The 15,361-nt window shown below is 41.3% G+C and overlaps 1 protein-coding gene across 3 annotated transcripts in view; it reads left to right on the plus strand.

Annotated features, from left to right (window-relative positions):
* SHANK2 (SH3 and multiple ankyrin repeat domains 2) overlaps positions 1–15,361 on the plus strand; it is a 621,242-nt gene that overhangs the window by 110,806 nt on the left and 495,075 nt on the right. For all 3 annotated transcript variants that reach the window (XM_034769724.1, XM_034769725.1, XM_034769726.1), the window contains exons 4-8: positions 6,734–6,937; positions 9,117–9,188; positions 10,306–10,414; positions 10,708–10,859; positions 11,998–12,165. In XM_034769724.1, coding sequence (XP_034625615.1) covers positions 6,734–6,937; positions 9,117–9,188; positions 10,306–10,414; positions 10,708–10,859; positions 11,998–12,165 — 705 coding nt within the window. The remainder of the gene's footprint in view (positions 1–6,733; positions 6,938–9,116; positions 9,189–10,305; positions 10,415–10,707; positions 10,860–11,997; positions 12,166–15,361) is intronic.

Below are 15,361 nucleotides of genomic sequence, written 5' to 3' on the forward strand. Positions count from 1 at the left end.
ATGTGAACTCCTGAAGCACTATAACGAACTCCTGAAGCACTATAACTGTCTTACCATGGAGTCACAGACTGTCCTTTTGAGCACCCATGCAAGCTGGACTTAGTGATAGTGGTTGACATACACAAATGATCACAAAAGATTCAGGTTCTTTCTAGTCCCAAGAGACCAGTCATTTACCCCAATTCAATTTGTACCACAAATCTCACAATGAAGACCATGCTTATAGCCATTAGCTAAGGATTATTAACTAAGGATTTATTAACTAAGAAAAAGAAATGAGAGTTATTTACAGGTTAAAACAGGCAACATATATACAGAAATGAGTTACAGTATATAGCTCCAAAAGGTGACAGAGATGTAGTAATCTGTCAGTACTGAATGCCCTGGGGATATGTACTTTTGTTTCCTAGCTCCAGCCCTGTGAGAGACTATACAGCAGAGATGAAGAATTTTCATGTCAGCTATCTTTATTTCCTTCTTCCAGAATTCAAGCTCATGTGATGAGCTTCCTTGTATGTAGCACCTTCATGGGTGTGAGAGGGCCATTAACACAGGGCTTGTCTACACTGGCAAGTTTCTATGCAGTAAAGCAGTTTTTTGCGCTCAAACTGCAGACGTGTACACACTGCCAAGCCACTTTGTGCACAGAAACTGCTCAGTTGGAGCACTGCAAAAAAACCCACCTCGATGAGAGTCGTGAGGCTATTTGTGCAGAGGCTCCAGTGCTCTATTGCCAGTGTAGACACTTGATTGCTTTCTGTGCTGTAATTGGCCTCCGGAGCTGTCCCATAATGCCTCAAGTGACTGCTCTGCTCATTGTTTTGAACTCGGCTGCCCTGGAGACATGTGCCCCTCCCCTTTCAAAGCACTGTTTCTGACAGCCTTTGGGTGCTGTGCTGATCTGCTCTAGGACACACAGCAAACCTTAATGTGGAATGCTTGCCTTAGGACTGGTTGCTTCCTGCCACTGTCTGAACTTACAAGACAGCATGCTGACATGCTCTCTGTCCCCCAAAACACACTGCTCTCTCACCCCACATACTCCCTGTCACATACTCTTCTCTCCTCCCCCCCCTACTTCAGTTGAAAAGCAGCCAGCAATGTTGTAGGATGCCCATGGAACTATGGTATTGGGACACCTGCATCATGTGACGCTGTGCCTGCCCTATGAGGCATTGCAAACCCTTCCCAAAGCACCCTGTGGCCAGTTGCACAGTGGGATAGCTACCACAATGCACTGCTGTCTTTGCCATTGCAAGAGCTGCTAATGTGAATGCGCTCCAGTGTCACAAGGAGCACAGTGTGGACATGCAACAGCAGTTTAATTCCAGCATTTTAATAAAAGTGGTACAATTTGTGGCACAGAAACTTGACAGTGTGGACATACCCTTAGTCTTCATATTGTGATGTTTCACAATGGCCCACTTACTTTTGATAGTCTTTCTTGATGAGCAGGAGAACCATTCTTCCTGCCTGGGTTACAAATTCAGAGCAGACATTTGTATAGTTATAAAGCAAAGCTTCCATGTTACCTTATAGCATGGGATACAGACATTACATGTAAGATTAATACATAGAGCAACTTGCAGTCACTTCATAGAGACTAAACACATCTTTACAAGTCTAACATGTATCTTCAACAATACTAACTTGTAGGTGAGCTGGACTGGTTTCCAGAAATGAATTTATCAGTACTCAGCTGATGCCTAAAGTCTGTGTTTGGGGGAAATTCAACTTCCCTCCATTTGTGTGTGATCATTTTGGGTTGAAAATTCAACCTTAAATGGACATGGATAGATGTGTCTCCCCACTGGCTGCTCAGATGGGGGGGTCCACTTACCCTCGCCCAATCTGTATATTGTGGGAGATGCTATTTTCTGCCCTCCCCATCTTCCTTTCCATCAGTCCTGCCTCCTTCACCTGCAACTGACCCCACTTTCCCCTCCTTGCCTTTTATCATCTCACCTGCCATCCACCTTCTGTCTCCATTTTCTTCCTTCACTTCATCTTCGTCATCATCTTGGTTTTATTTATTATTTGTATTTAACATAGTGCATAGGACACCCAGACACAGACCAGGACCCCACTGTGTCAGGTGCTGTACAAACAGAGGACAAAAAGATGGTCCCGTCCCCAAAGAGCTTACAATCCTAAGTATAATATGAAACAACAATGAATACAGACAGATAAGGGAGTACAAGGAAGCAGGGAGACAATATTGGTCAGCATGATAGGCAGTGGTCTCAGCACACCAGTGGCTTAACCATTGTCAAGTTTTTTGTAGGCATCATAGCAGAGGAAAGTTTGAAGGAGGATAATGAGATAGCTTTGTAGATGTTCCCAAGCATGAAGGACAGCATCGGAGAAAGCACAGAAGTGCTCATTTGAAAATTTAGCAAGTGGCCAATAGAGGCTGGCACCAGAGGCTGATTGGTGGCAAGAGTTGATATTTTGATACTGACTGAGAAATTATAGAGGAGGATAGGCCAGGAAGTGCCTTGAAAGTGAAGACAAGAAGCTTAAATTTGATAGGATTAGAGAAGGAGGAGCTAGTGGAGGGATTGATATAGTTGAAGCAGTGGACTAGGCAGGCTGGTGAGTCAGCAGCATAGAGATGGCAGTTGAATATGTGTTTACAGATGAGATTACGCAGAGATAAAGTGTAGAGGGAAAAGAGAAAGGGACCAAGGACAGAGTCCTGTGGAACCCCCACAGAAAGCTGGAGAGGGGATAAGGAGGATCTTCCAAAGGATTTGCTGAAGGAGTGATTAGAGAGGTCAGATGAGAACCAGGAGAGGACAGAGTTACAGAAGTCAAGGGAGGATGAAGATTTCATGAAGAAGACATGGTCAGTGGCAATGAAGGTGGTTGAAAGGTCAAAGAGGGTGACGATGGAGTAGTGGTTCTGAGCTCTGGCTAGGAAGGGGTCATTAGAGACTTTGGCAAGAGTGGATTCAGTGGGGAGCAAGGGACAGAAGATTGATTGGAGAGGGTCTAGGATGGAATTGGAGGAAAGGAACTCCAGATAACAATTAGAAACAGAATGTTCAATGATTTGAGAGATGAGAGGGAGAAGAGAGATGAGGGCAGTAGTTGGAGAGGCAAGTAGGGTAAATAATGGTGTGGGGTTTTTTTTAAAGAAGGAAGAGACAAAAGCATGCTTGTATTGTGAGGGGGAAAAGTCAAGGAAGAGTGAGAGGTTAAGGAGAAGAATAACTGAGGGGATGCGGCCGGTTGCAAGGAATGGAATGGGGTTACCAGGGCAAGTGAAGGGGTTAGAGAAAGAGAGAAGCTGATAAATTTCTGTGATTGTGACCAGGGAAGAAGGAGGAGAGAGTAATAGGAGGGGAAGGAGGAAAGGAATGCAAGCCAAGAGGGAAGGGAGATGTATTTTGTCAATTTTCTCTTGGAAGAAATCTGTGAGATCCTGTGCAGAGAGAGCAGTGGAGTCGGGAGGAGGGGAGGGTTGAGAAGTGAGTCAGAAATGGCATATAGGTGACTGGGATTGCAGATATGGGTTTCTGTGGGAGAAGTAGGAGAAGTAAGAGTTGTTCAGCAAGGAAAATGGTAGAACAGAATGTGGAGAGAATGAATTTGTAGTAGAGGAAGTTGGACTGGTCACAAAATTTCTTCCAGACATGCTCTGCCCTGTGAGAGCAGGAGCTGAGGAAGTGGCTGTTGGAGGAGGAGCCAGGTCTGGGGGATGATAGGGGAGACCTTGAAATGGGACAGAGGGACAAAAAAGCATGGAGAGACTCAACAATCATATTTATGAAAGAAAGGGAAGAGAGGGCAGAGAGAAGAGGGCTGAGAGCAGTGAAAAGCTGATGGACTGGAGGTCAGGGAAAAGCTGAGTGACGGGGTGGGGGGTGGGTGGGGCTGATGAATGATGCTGAAAGAAATAAGTTGACGGTCGTAGAGGAGGAATTCACCAACAGAAAGATTAGAGAGAGAGCAGCCTGTCTCCTGAAGTCTGTCTTCCAGGACCCCATGACAATCTAGGAAAATATCTGTAATATCTTTTATGAATATTATGTGTGACTCAGTTTCCCTGTTCAATTTTGTATGCTGCCTGACTGAATGTATAGAGCTAAATCAAAGGAGCCTATAAGGAGGTTGTTACAGAACCTAGCAAGAAGGGTGGCAGGATGACAGAGATAACTCGCCTCATATAAGTAGCTTCAAAGGAGTTAAGATAACAGTGACTGGACTATCAGTTGATGGGAGAATTCACCTAGCTAGCTCCATCTAGGATAAGCCTGAGATCAGAAGAGGATGTAAGCCCTAAAAGTCCCTAGAAAAGGATGGTTTTTGGTGGGTGAACTGAGAAAGACAGATCAGAATGTGTCAGTTTGACTGAGACACTCGGAGACAGAGGGAGAAGGCTGTAAACAGTGTGGGGGTGTTCCTCCCAACTCAGAAATGGGGAATAAGCCACACCTGCCTGAGCTATGATTGAGGTAGCATTTAGGTAAGGGAATATGGATGCAGGCTTCTGTTTTAAATCTACTTCTCTAAGCGCTGTATACCATTAGTCAAAATAAATCATGCTTTGTTTTGAAGAGGCTGTTACTGTATCACTGTAAACGTATGCTGTCACAGACTCCAAAGGAGAAACCCTTGCAGGGTTCAGTCCCAGATGGACCTGCTGAATTAGTCGTGGTTGGTACCAGCGGGCTGTAACCCAGGTCCTGAGCTGAGAGTGGGCAAAATGTGGAATTCCACTCCACTAGAGGTAAAGGCCTGAGGCATGACACCTGTGATGGATGCACTCAGAGAGACCCCAAAAAGGAACAACAGTATAGTTCGCCCACCACGTCCCTTCTTCTCCTTCTCCCCTCCCACTATTCTCCCGAGCACAATATTCTCTCTCCTTGCCCCCCATGTTCCCTGACCCCTATAATTTCCGTATGTATCCTAACAGTAGCCCAAGTAAGTATTTGAAGCACGTCTCAAAAAACTGCAGTTTGTACCAGTCGCAAAGAGAAACAAACTGAGATGTGATTCCCAATGAACCACGCGTGAAAAATACCATAGTAGAGTTGGATTTATGCCAGTATTCATAAGCCGACCATATTCCTTCAGCAAATGATTGTGTGATGCTATCATGGCAGCTTAGCTATTACGTTTCTTGCCAGGCAACAAGGATGAATAGAGGATACCTAAGTATCAGTGTCAACTGGTCTTTAATTTGAGGAATAATTGGCAGAATCAGAGCCAAACATTCATTGCAATCCCCTAAATTGCGGTTTGTGAGCAGGTCAGCTTGCCACACAAATAATATACAGGGCCAGACACTGCTAGTAACTCCTATTTCTATAGGGCAAAATCTTGAGATATGCTGATGACCAGCTGAGTGCCTGCAATGCCCAGTGGAATTAATGGAGAATTGGAAGTCCTTCATGCCTCTCAGGATCTAAGAATGTTTTTCACTGATGGGAATATTTCCCCCAAATGGAGAAACTGATTTAGAAAAAAAGCATTGCCACATAAACCCATAAAGTGGTAAATTTTGCACTTGATTTAGCCATTTGAATGATTTGATTAAATATATGAAATCAGAGGTGCACATTTTCAGAACTGCATGGTATCTTGTCAAGTACTGACATGTTTATCATTAATAAATCCATAGTGATCAGTTTTTTACATGAGTGATTTATCTCCAGAGAATTTACAAAATACATAACCTACAGATGCTGCAAAGATGAGTACTATAGAAAGCTGTAAATTAAGTTGATACATCAGATTAAAAAAAGCAATTTCCTTTTCCTGCAAGGTGTCAATTTGTATTTTTCTGTACTGTTCCGTTCTTATTATCTACATATAGAAATGTACGTTGAAGAATATAATTGTTAAGAACATAGAGATCTTCAGAAATGACCTAAACAGAAATTAATGACGTAGTGAAAAGCTGAGTTCATACTGTTGTGGTCACAGTTAAGGCTGCTATGTGCATTTTGATTTTTTTCTTGTATATGCTCTTCACAAGTCCCAGTGTAGGAGGAGGGTGGGGCATATCAAGGCAAGTGGACGGGCCCACTGTACATATCACTGCTGCCACATAAAGGCAGCTGAGGACAAGCTGCTGTAATTTAAACCTAAATTATGCTGAAGGCTACATGGGTCACCAAACCAAATCAAAATCAAAAGTCCCATTAGCCTGCCTTCCCTGGGTTGTACCAAGAGATGCAGCGTACTCACACATGATCTATGAAAGAAGATATGATTTCTAAAGTCTGAGAAAGAACTCAGGATGCCCTATGTTTTTATAGCACCTCTGTGTTTGATGTTGTTAAGGAACAGATGTCTGAAATCTAATCTCCTTGTTAATGCAGTTCTTTGTCTTAGAATTTAATTAAATGTAGATTTTCAGCTTCTTGTGCAGGGAAATGCAGACAGTACCAGATTATTTGTTTAATTTGTTATAGCTGATCTCATTCATTTTGAGCTCAAGTTATATGCTTTCTTCTCTTCCTCTTTGTTTAGAAAAAGTTGGGTAGGTATTGTGAACATGAAAATGAAAGATACCAAGTATTGTGGAATATTTTGCCTTGTGGCTGAGCAAAATTTTCTGCTTTATATGCAAGTGTATATTGTATTACGTTTGTATTTAATTTCTGTGCACTCTTTGTAGGCTGTCACAATATTACTTATGTGGCTTATTGTTACTTTAGAATGATCTTTATAAATCTCTCATAAGTTTTGTAACATGTTATTTTGTTTGGCTTTACAGAAATGCATTAGATTTAATCCTGAAGCTTCAGTGTGGGTAGCAAAACAACGAATTTTATGCACTTTGAATCAGAGTTTGAAAGATGTCCTGAATTATGGGCTGTTTCAGCCTGCCAGCAACGGGAGAGATGGGAAATTTTTGGATGAGGAACGACTCCTTAGGGAATATCCACAACCAGTGAATAAAGGTGTTCCTTCCTTAGAGGTATTTTAATACAACTGTAATAATTTTAAAGCTTTACTATCTGAAACATTTTTATTTACGGTATGATATGTATATATAGTAAGTCTTATTTGAGGTTTCTAAATGGATGTGAATTGGCAGGTCACTACTCCCGGATTGGGACCCACCATTTGGAAAACACTGCCCTAGGGAACCTTTAGTGGACACTAGCAGGCGCTACATGGACCAATTATGGCACTACACATCAGAGTGTTTTAGAAATCACCCTCCCACCCTCGCCAGTAGTGTGCATTACCCCACTGCTCAGACAAGCCCTTAGCATGAGTAATCTAAATTTTGAGTAAAATTAGGGAAATAGGAGATTACTGTATCTTGAAAAGTTTTTATATTAAGGCTATTCCCTAACTCGCACAAATTACTCTCTTTTTTTATATGTAATACTTCCTACATTGAGTCAATAATTGCTCAACTTTCTCTTGAGGAAAGGCCAAAAAACTATAGTAGACAGGAAAAATAAGTGGAATTTTTAGGTCTGACATCAATAGATTTACATTGGTGTAAAACTAATGGAAGTGAGAGCCCTACTTACTTTCCCAGTTGAATTCTGAGGGTCAGTCACTGATGTTTCTGCTATAACCCTGAACAAAGTAATAATCACTATATTTAAGTCTACTGTTTTCCCCAGTGCACTTGTTACAGTACTGTTTTAACTGTACAGGACTTGCCAGCAGAATTCCTCTATGTGCAATAAATGGGGAAAGGGTCCTTTTTCTCTGCAGAATTCAAGTACATGGCATGTAAAGGATAAAAGTGTTCTGCCTGAAAAGCTGATATTCCGGCCCTATCCAAAAAATACATAGCACTCTTTGAATTCTACCTAGTAAACAAAGATCTATTTTTGTCTCTGTTCACAACATGTAATTACCAGTTCAGAGAAAATTGTAGCATGTTGAGAGCATGAACAGTAGTTACAGTAGAATCTTAATGAACACAAAAAGACTGAAATACCACAAAAAGCTAATATTTAAAAAAGGGGAGAGGGGGCTTTGAACTTCAGACATAATCAAGAAAGATTATGGACCTGATAGTAAAGGGACTTTGTGTAGTGACACACAAGAAGCTTCTCCAACATTGCACAGTCATGCAAAAGCTTATTGTTCTAGGGCACACTCTGCCTGGGTCATGGCTCAACCCTCCTGCATTGGTGTACAGGGTGGGGCCAGCAGACCAGAGCAAACAGTCTACTTCATTCATTAGGATGGAGTAGATTATGCATCACAATGAGCAAGGAGCACAATCTCCCCAGCACTCCTTCCTGGGGCACTGCAGCTCCACACTGCCCCTTTACAGGGAGGTGTCATAAATTCCACCATCTAACCTTGTGAGAAGAGAGGTGGGGGTGAAATCTGTGTTTAAAAATACATTTTACATGAAAGCCAATTAATCACAGAAGAGCCATTTAGCATTCTAATGAACTGTAAATTGTGGTGTGCTAGATCAGTGGTAAATAAATATCATGGTGTAATGGTGACCCCATGAATTTTCAGCTTCTCTGTCTGCTCTAGCAATAGGCTAAGTAGTCAGAATAAAATAATAAATAATAAAATGAAATAAGAACTGGCCTCAGCTGTAACCTTTATGCACATGAATAATCCTTATTCACAGCAGATGTGCCATTAACATCCACAGAACTACTCCTATGAGTAAGGATTTTCAGGAATGAGTCCTATTTCTGAGATTCAGAAATGTTCTGCTGTGCTTTTGTTTTTTTGGGTTTTTTTAAATACATGTTTTAAATTTTCACATGCCTCTGCAATTCCTTTTTCTGTCTGTGCTGGAAGTGAAAGTGCTGAAATGTCTTTAGGGAAAGCTCTTCACATGGTATTTCCAGTTCATTAGTGTAGATTCAAGGGGCCAAACTCATTCCTCATGTAATTTCATTGACTTCTCTATGCTTATACCAGGTATGAATTTGGCTTATAAGGATTGTAGAATTTCAATAGTACTGTTCCAAGCATTCTAACATCTTGGGGTTTCTTTATTTATTTGTTTATTTAAACTTAGTCCCAAGCCCCCTTTTTTTTAAGTTTGCCCAAATCTACATTACTGTTAACAGATGCCACATTCTGATAATTTCAGATCTTTTTCACTATTAAATAAAATATGAAATTTTGACTTAATCTATTTGTTTTTCTATCAGTTTCGGTACAAGAAGAGAGTGTATAAGCAATTAAATCTTGATGAAAAACAGCTGGCCAAGCTTCATACAAAGGTATGTCCAATTTGCTGATGATAAGGGAGAGCATCCATTTTCTGAAAGTACTAAGTCAGATGCACAATGACCCTCTGATTAGAATCCTTTGATTCTAATGACAGTCTAAAAAATACATACAGAGTGCAGCCTGGATAGTTCTAGCATTGATCTTGCAGATCTCTGTTCATGTGAATAGTCCCACTGAAGTCAAGGAACTGCTTATATGAGTAAAGCCAGCAGGACTTGGATTTTATATACAATACACCAGGGCTTCTCAGACTGTTTTCATGTAGACCACATCTAAGCAGAAGTGGTCTCGTGGATGTCTTCCCCTCCCACAACTGACTGGACAACATGAAGCATCCTTGCAACAACTAAGGCAATTGCTTAAGTATAAAAGTAATATTTAGAAAAGTATGTATTTTAGCATCTGGAAAATTAGGGGGAGATCTGCTTCAGGTGACTAGTTGAGTAGTCTGCAGACCACCAGTAAGTGTCCATGGACAGTGAGTGGTCCAGTGACTACAATTTGAGAATTTTTCTTACAGTATATTTCATATGTTTGACCAGGGCCGGCGCAACCCATTAGGTGACCTAGGCAGTCACCTAGGGTGCTACAATTTGGGGGGCGGCGACTGTGGCGGTATTTCAGCGACGGGACCTTCCGCCACCTAGGGCGGCAGAAAAGCTGGTGGCGCTCTTGTGTTTGACTTTGCCATAAATTTACAAATAATTTTATATGAACTTCATATAATTATATAAACCCAGCAAGTTTTCAATATATCACCAGTTTTATAAATACTGACATACATATCTTTAGAGGCCTTTACAGGTTGGATTAATTATGATCTCCATCTTATCAGTCTAATTTCTTTATGAATAGGACTTCTAGTAATTTTTTCCTGAATGTTTTGTAAGCAGCATATTCTTGTTTTTAATTTTGACCATTGCATTCCATAGAATCTATGCTCTGATTGAGTACAGTTTTAGGGCCAGATCCTCAACTAGTGTAAATTGGCACTGTTCTATTAAGGTCAATGGAGCTATGATGATTATACCAGCTGAAGAGCTCAGTCATAACTGGAATATTCTTCATACGATCTGAGGACTTTTCAGTCGTCACTCTTTGTTTCAGGCTAATTTGAGAAAATTTATGGATCATGTTCACCATCTCTCAGTGGAAAAAATCACCAAGATGTTGGATCGGGGACTAGACCCTAACTACCATGACCTAGAGAGTGGAGGTAAGAGATTAATGAAATCAACAGCATAAAGCGGTACGCATCCTGGTTTTACTGTATAAACAAAACCAAATTCTACCCGCTGAATCTATTGCCCTTTAAAGTCCCGGTCTTAGCAAAACATATAGTTCCAATATGTGAAGGGGGTAAGTTAATAGTTTATGATATTCTTAGGGCAGTGTTTTATATGTTTTATACTTAAAAGCTAAAAAAATATTTTTGAAATATTTGTAAATACTTTTTTTGGTTAAAGTTGCTTGTATTTTTCTCACACACTATATTCTTTTTGTCTTTAGAAACTCCTCTAACTTTGGCAGCTCAGCATGATACTACTCTAGAAGTAATCAAAGCTCTGAAAAATGGAGGGGCACATTTAGATTTCAGAGCCAAAGATGGAATGACAGCTCTGCACAAAGCAGCTAGAGCCAAGAACCAAGTAACCCTCAAGGTAAATTCTTTCAGAGCCAAATTATACATTATTTTATACAGAACAATATATAAAGGAAGATGCTTTGGAGTTAATTATCATATTGTCCTTAATGGATCTTTTAATTTGTGCTTGCTTAAGTATTTACCCCTAGGCTTTTGACTTTCAGGATTTGCATTCAACAAAGGGCCCTTTCATTTCAGAAGCTTATGTTTCAGAAGTGATGGTGAAACAGACTTTATGTTTACACTAGAGACCTTAAAGTGGCACAGCTGTACCAATGCAGTTGGGCTGCTGTAAGATCTCTCGTGTAACTGCTCTATGCCGATGGGAGAGAGCTCTCCGGTCGATATAATTTAACCACCCTCAATGAGCGGTGGTAGCTTTGTTGGCAGGAGAAGCTCTCTCACTGACATAACTCTGTGCACACTACCACTTATGCTGGTGAAACTTGTGTTGCTCAGGGATGTGGTTTTTTCACCCCGAGTGATATAAAATTTTGCTGACATAAGTGGTAGTGTAGACATGGCCTTAACCTTGTGCACTGATAAGTGGTGTAAGATCTGTCTGCAGCAAGTGGGAGTAGTGTTATTGCTGTTTATTTGTCTTTGAAAGTGAATGCCAATAGCATGGATTATACATTTTATCTTTTTAATACTGGCCCCTTTTGTTTTTTCTTCCTGCTCTAACTGGTATTGTTGATTATTTTGACATTCTAGATGAAATCTTGTGCTTATGAAATTCCATTACTTCCTTCTGGACAGGATTTCAAATTACACAATATTTTTGGTAAGGTGCACTGCAATTGAAGAGTGGCCAAAAGCCACAACTTTATTAAAACACCCAATTTCTCAACTCAATAACATGATGGATAGTGGGCAGTCTTTGCTACTCATTCTGTTGCTGGAGCGCCTGCAGATTCTCTGAGTACCAAAGCTAGGACTTCACACAGTGCACCAACTGCCTGAATTACCATGGGCCTTTGGCACTGTGCCATAGCTCTTCTGAGGCTGTCTGTACTGCAGCCCATTCAGCCAGCTTGTATAAACAGTAACAAAAAATGCCTCCTACTAAACAATACTTTGGAAAGGACATTCAATATACAAAGAGTCCTTCAGTTATTTGCTCAGACATGTTCACCATTTATAATTACTTGTAGACCCTTTTAGAGCTTGGAGCATCTCCTAACTACAAGGACAGCTGTGGATTGACACCACTATACCACACCACTGTAGTAGGAGGAGACCCTTATTGTTGTGAACTTTTACTTCATGAACATGCTACAGTCAGCTGCAAAGATGAAAATGGATGGCAAGAGATTCATCAGGTATGAAAAATTACTCTTCATTAGATTTTATATTTACTGCTGCGGGGATGTGAGGTCAGGAAGAGGCCTAAATCTGCTCAACAGATTGCTTTCCCAGGATTTTGCTTATTGTGTGGGACTCTGTAAAATCTTTTATTGGAAGATATTTAATTTATATATGCAGGGATTTCTTTTTCCTCTGTTTTGTTTAGCACCATGGAATTTGCTGTTAGTGAAGTGAATATCCAGTCTGTTAGAGTTTAGCAACAGTCAAGCCTCACAGTTTCTATGGACATAGTTGCACAAATTACTGCTCCAGCTGGCTGATCTTGCACATTCCTCTAGCGGACTCTTGGAAGTCTGCATTGTAGCATTCTGTTACGAATGCCCCACTGCAAAAATATTGCCGGATCTTTCTTTTTCAGATGCCACTTTCCATTTTCTTGGTAATGCTGCTTGTTCCTTTATACCAGAAATATCTTGACCTTAGTCATTGGTAATAATATAATGAATATGTGGACATAAGTCCTGCCTGACTCCGGAATCCTTTAGTGTGCTGTACTGAAGGATGTTTCTCACTGGTTCACCCTAAACAGTTCAGAATATGAGTTTTGCTTCCACTCTTCTAGATAAAAAGTTTCAAGTGACATTTCCCCTTTCTCCATAACTGGGTCTCCCTGACTGCTCTGCTCAAATAGTGTTCAATATTTGGTAGGCAGATACATTTGCTGCCATCTGGTCCACATAAGAGAGTGATTTAGGGCCTTGTTTAGTCTCAGTCTGCCCTAGGGTTCTGGTGATCTCTTGAGCTAGACAATGGTGTACCATGATTATTTTTCAGGTATAGCTTGTTCAGCTTTGCAACAACAACCAGGAATCTTTCTTTGGGAAATGATAGGCATCCTGTGTCTGTATTCCAGAAGCCTATGTATCTCTTTCGTCATAGAAATCCATATAATTTGGTAAGATGCTTTTTGGTTGAGACTTGTTTTTTCTTAGGCCTCTTCTCCTATGTGTTCTCCTAATAAGCCTGAATTTCCTCTAAGACCTTCAAATAAGGGATTTAGCAGCAGTGTGCTTAATGCACATGAAGTGAAGCAGTGGGTTGTGGCATTCTAAGTGCAGTCACTGTATTAAGAGAAGGAGGTATGTAGCTTACAGGAAATCAGCATAAAACCGGTAACATCCAGCATTGCTGGTGTTTCTCTAGGCCAGGGGCTCTCAAACTTCATTGCACCATCGCCCTCTTCTGACAACAAAAATTACTACATGACCCTAAGGGGGGACCGAAGACTGAGCCTTCCCAAACCCCCTCACCCCACGTTGGGGAGCCGAAGCCCAAGCCCAAGGGCTTCAGCCCCTGGCGGAGGGGCCTGTAACCTGAGCTCTGCCACCCAGGGCTGAAGCCCTCGGTCTTGGGCCTTGGGTGGTGGGCCTCTGGCCCTCTGGGCCCCAGGAAGTCTAACATCAGCCACGACGACCCCATTAAGATGGGGTCATGACCCACTTTGGGGTCCTAACCCACAGTTTGAGAACCACTGCTCTAGGCAAAAGGATTGGAAGGATTGATGCACACAGATTGTGGTGTGGCATCAGATATTGGGTCATTTTGTAGCGCTAAAGTCGTGAGACAAGAAACGAAGGAAGCTCTGTGTATGTGTGTGTGTGTGCATGTGTGTGTGCACGTGCAAAAACTATAGCAAAAATTTCTTTCCTCAGTATGCTCTGGAACTTGGATGAAATGCTGTATATGGTGCATAGACCTTTTGATGAACCTCTCCACAGGGCTGAATTTCCCACTTGGTACCTGATTCTCTGAGTTCTTGAGCATATTTATCTCTCACTGCCATTAATTGGATCTGATGGTCCTCATCACCTTGCCAGTTTGGATCCTTGGAAGGTTTAGATGCAGAATTACCTGTGGCCTGGGGATAAAGTTTTGGAGAGAATTAAAGTTTAAAAAATAAAAATAAAAGGGCAGTAAGATTCCTACGGAAATGTATCAGAGCTACTGTAGAAGCCTCTTCTGATATGCATCAGAAGCAGCTCAGTACCCTAGTATATTTGAAAATTCCAGCAGTTTCCCATGTTCAGTGTAATTATTTTCTCAGTCTGTCTTCTGTATGGATTAGTTTCTTGGTTACTGCTAAAATGAATTGGTCTGGTATTCATAGATTCTAGGCTGGAAGGGACCTTGAGAGGTCATTGAGTCCAGTCCCCTGCCCTCAAGGCAGGACCAAATACAGTCTAGACCATCCCTGATAGACATTTATCTAACCTACTCTTAAATATCTCCAGAGATGGTGATTCCACAACCTCCCTAGGCAGTTTATTCCAGTGTTTAACCACCCTGACAGTTAGGAATTTTTCCTAATGTCCAACCTAAACCTCCCTTGCTGCAGTTTAAGCCCATTGCTTCTTGTTCTATCCTTAGAGGCTAAGATGAACAAGTTTTCTCCCTCCTCCTTATGTCACTCTTTTAGATACCTGAAAACTGCTATCATGTTCCCTCTCAGTCTTCTCTTTTCCAAACTAAACAAACCCAATTCTTTCAGCCTTCCTTCATAGGTCATGTTCTCTAGAACTTTAATCATTCTTGTTGCTCTTCTCTGGACCCTTTCCAATTTCTCCACATCTTTCTTGAAATGCCCAGAACTGGACACAATATTCCAGTTGAGGCCTAACCAGCTCAGAGTAGAGCGGAAGAATGACTTCTCGTGTCTTGCTCACAACACACCTGTTACTACATTCCAGAATCATGTTTGCTTTTTTTGCAACAGCATCACACTGTTGACTCATATTTAGCTTGTGGTCCACTATAACCCCTAGATCCCTTTCTGCCATACTCCTTCCTAGACAGTCTCGTCCCATTCTGGATGTGTGAAACTGATTGTTCCTTCCTAAGTGGAGCACTTTACATTTGTCTTTATTAAACTTCATCCTGTTTACCTCAGACCATTTCTCCAATTTGTCCAGATCATTTTGAATTATGACCCTATCCTCCAAAGCAGTTGCAATCCCTCCCAGTTTGGTATCATCTGCAAACTTAATAAACGTACTTTCTATGCCAATATCTAAGTCATTGATGAAGATATTGAACAGAGCTGGTCCCAAAACAGACCCCCGCGGAACCCCACTGTTATACCTTTCCATCAGGATTGGGAACCATTAATAACTACTCTCTGAGTATGGTTATCCAGGAAGTTATGCACCCACC

This window comes from Trachemys scripta, chromosome 4, assembly GCF_013100865.1.
Source record: "Trachemys scripta elegans isolate TJP31775 chromosome 4, CAS_Tse_1.0, whole genome shotgun sequence".
Lineage (NCBI taxonomy): Eukaryota > Metazoa > Chordata > Testudines > Emydidae > Trachemys > Trachemys scripta.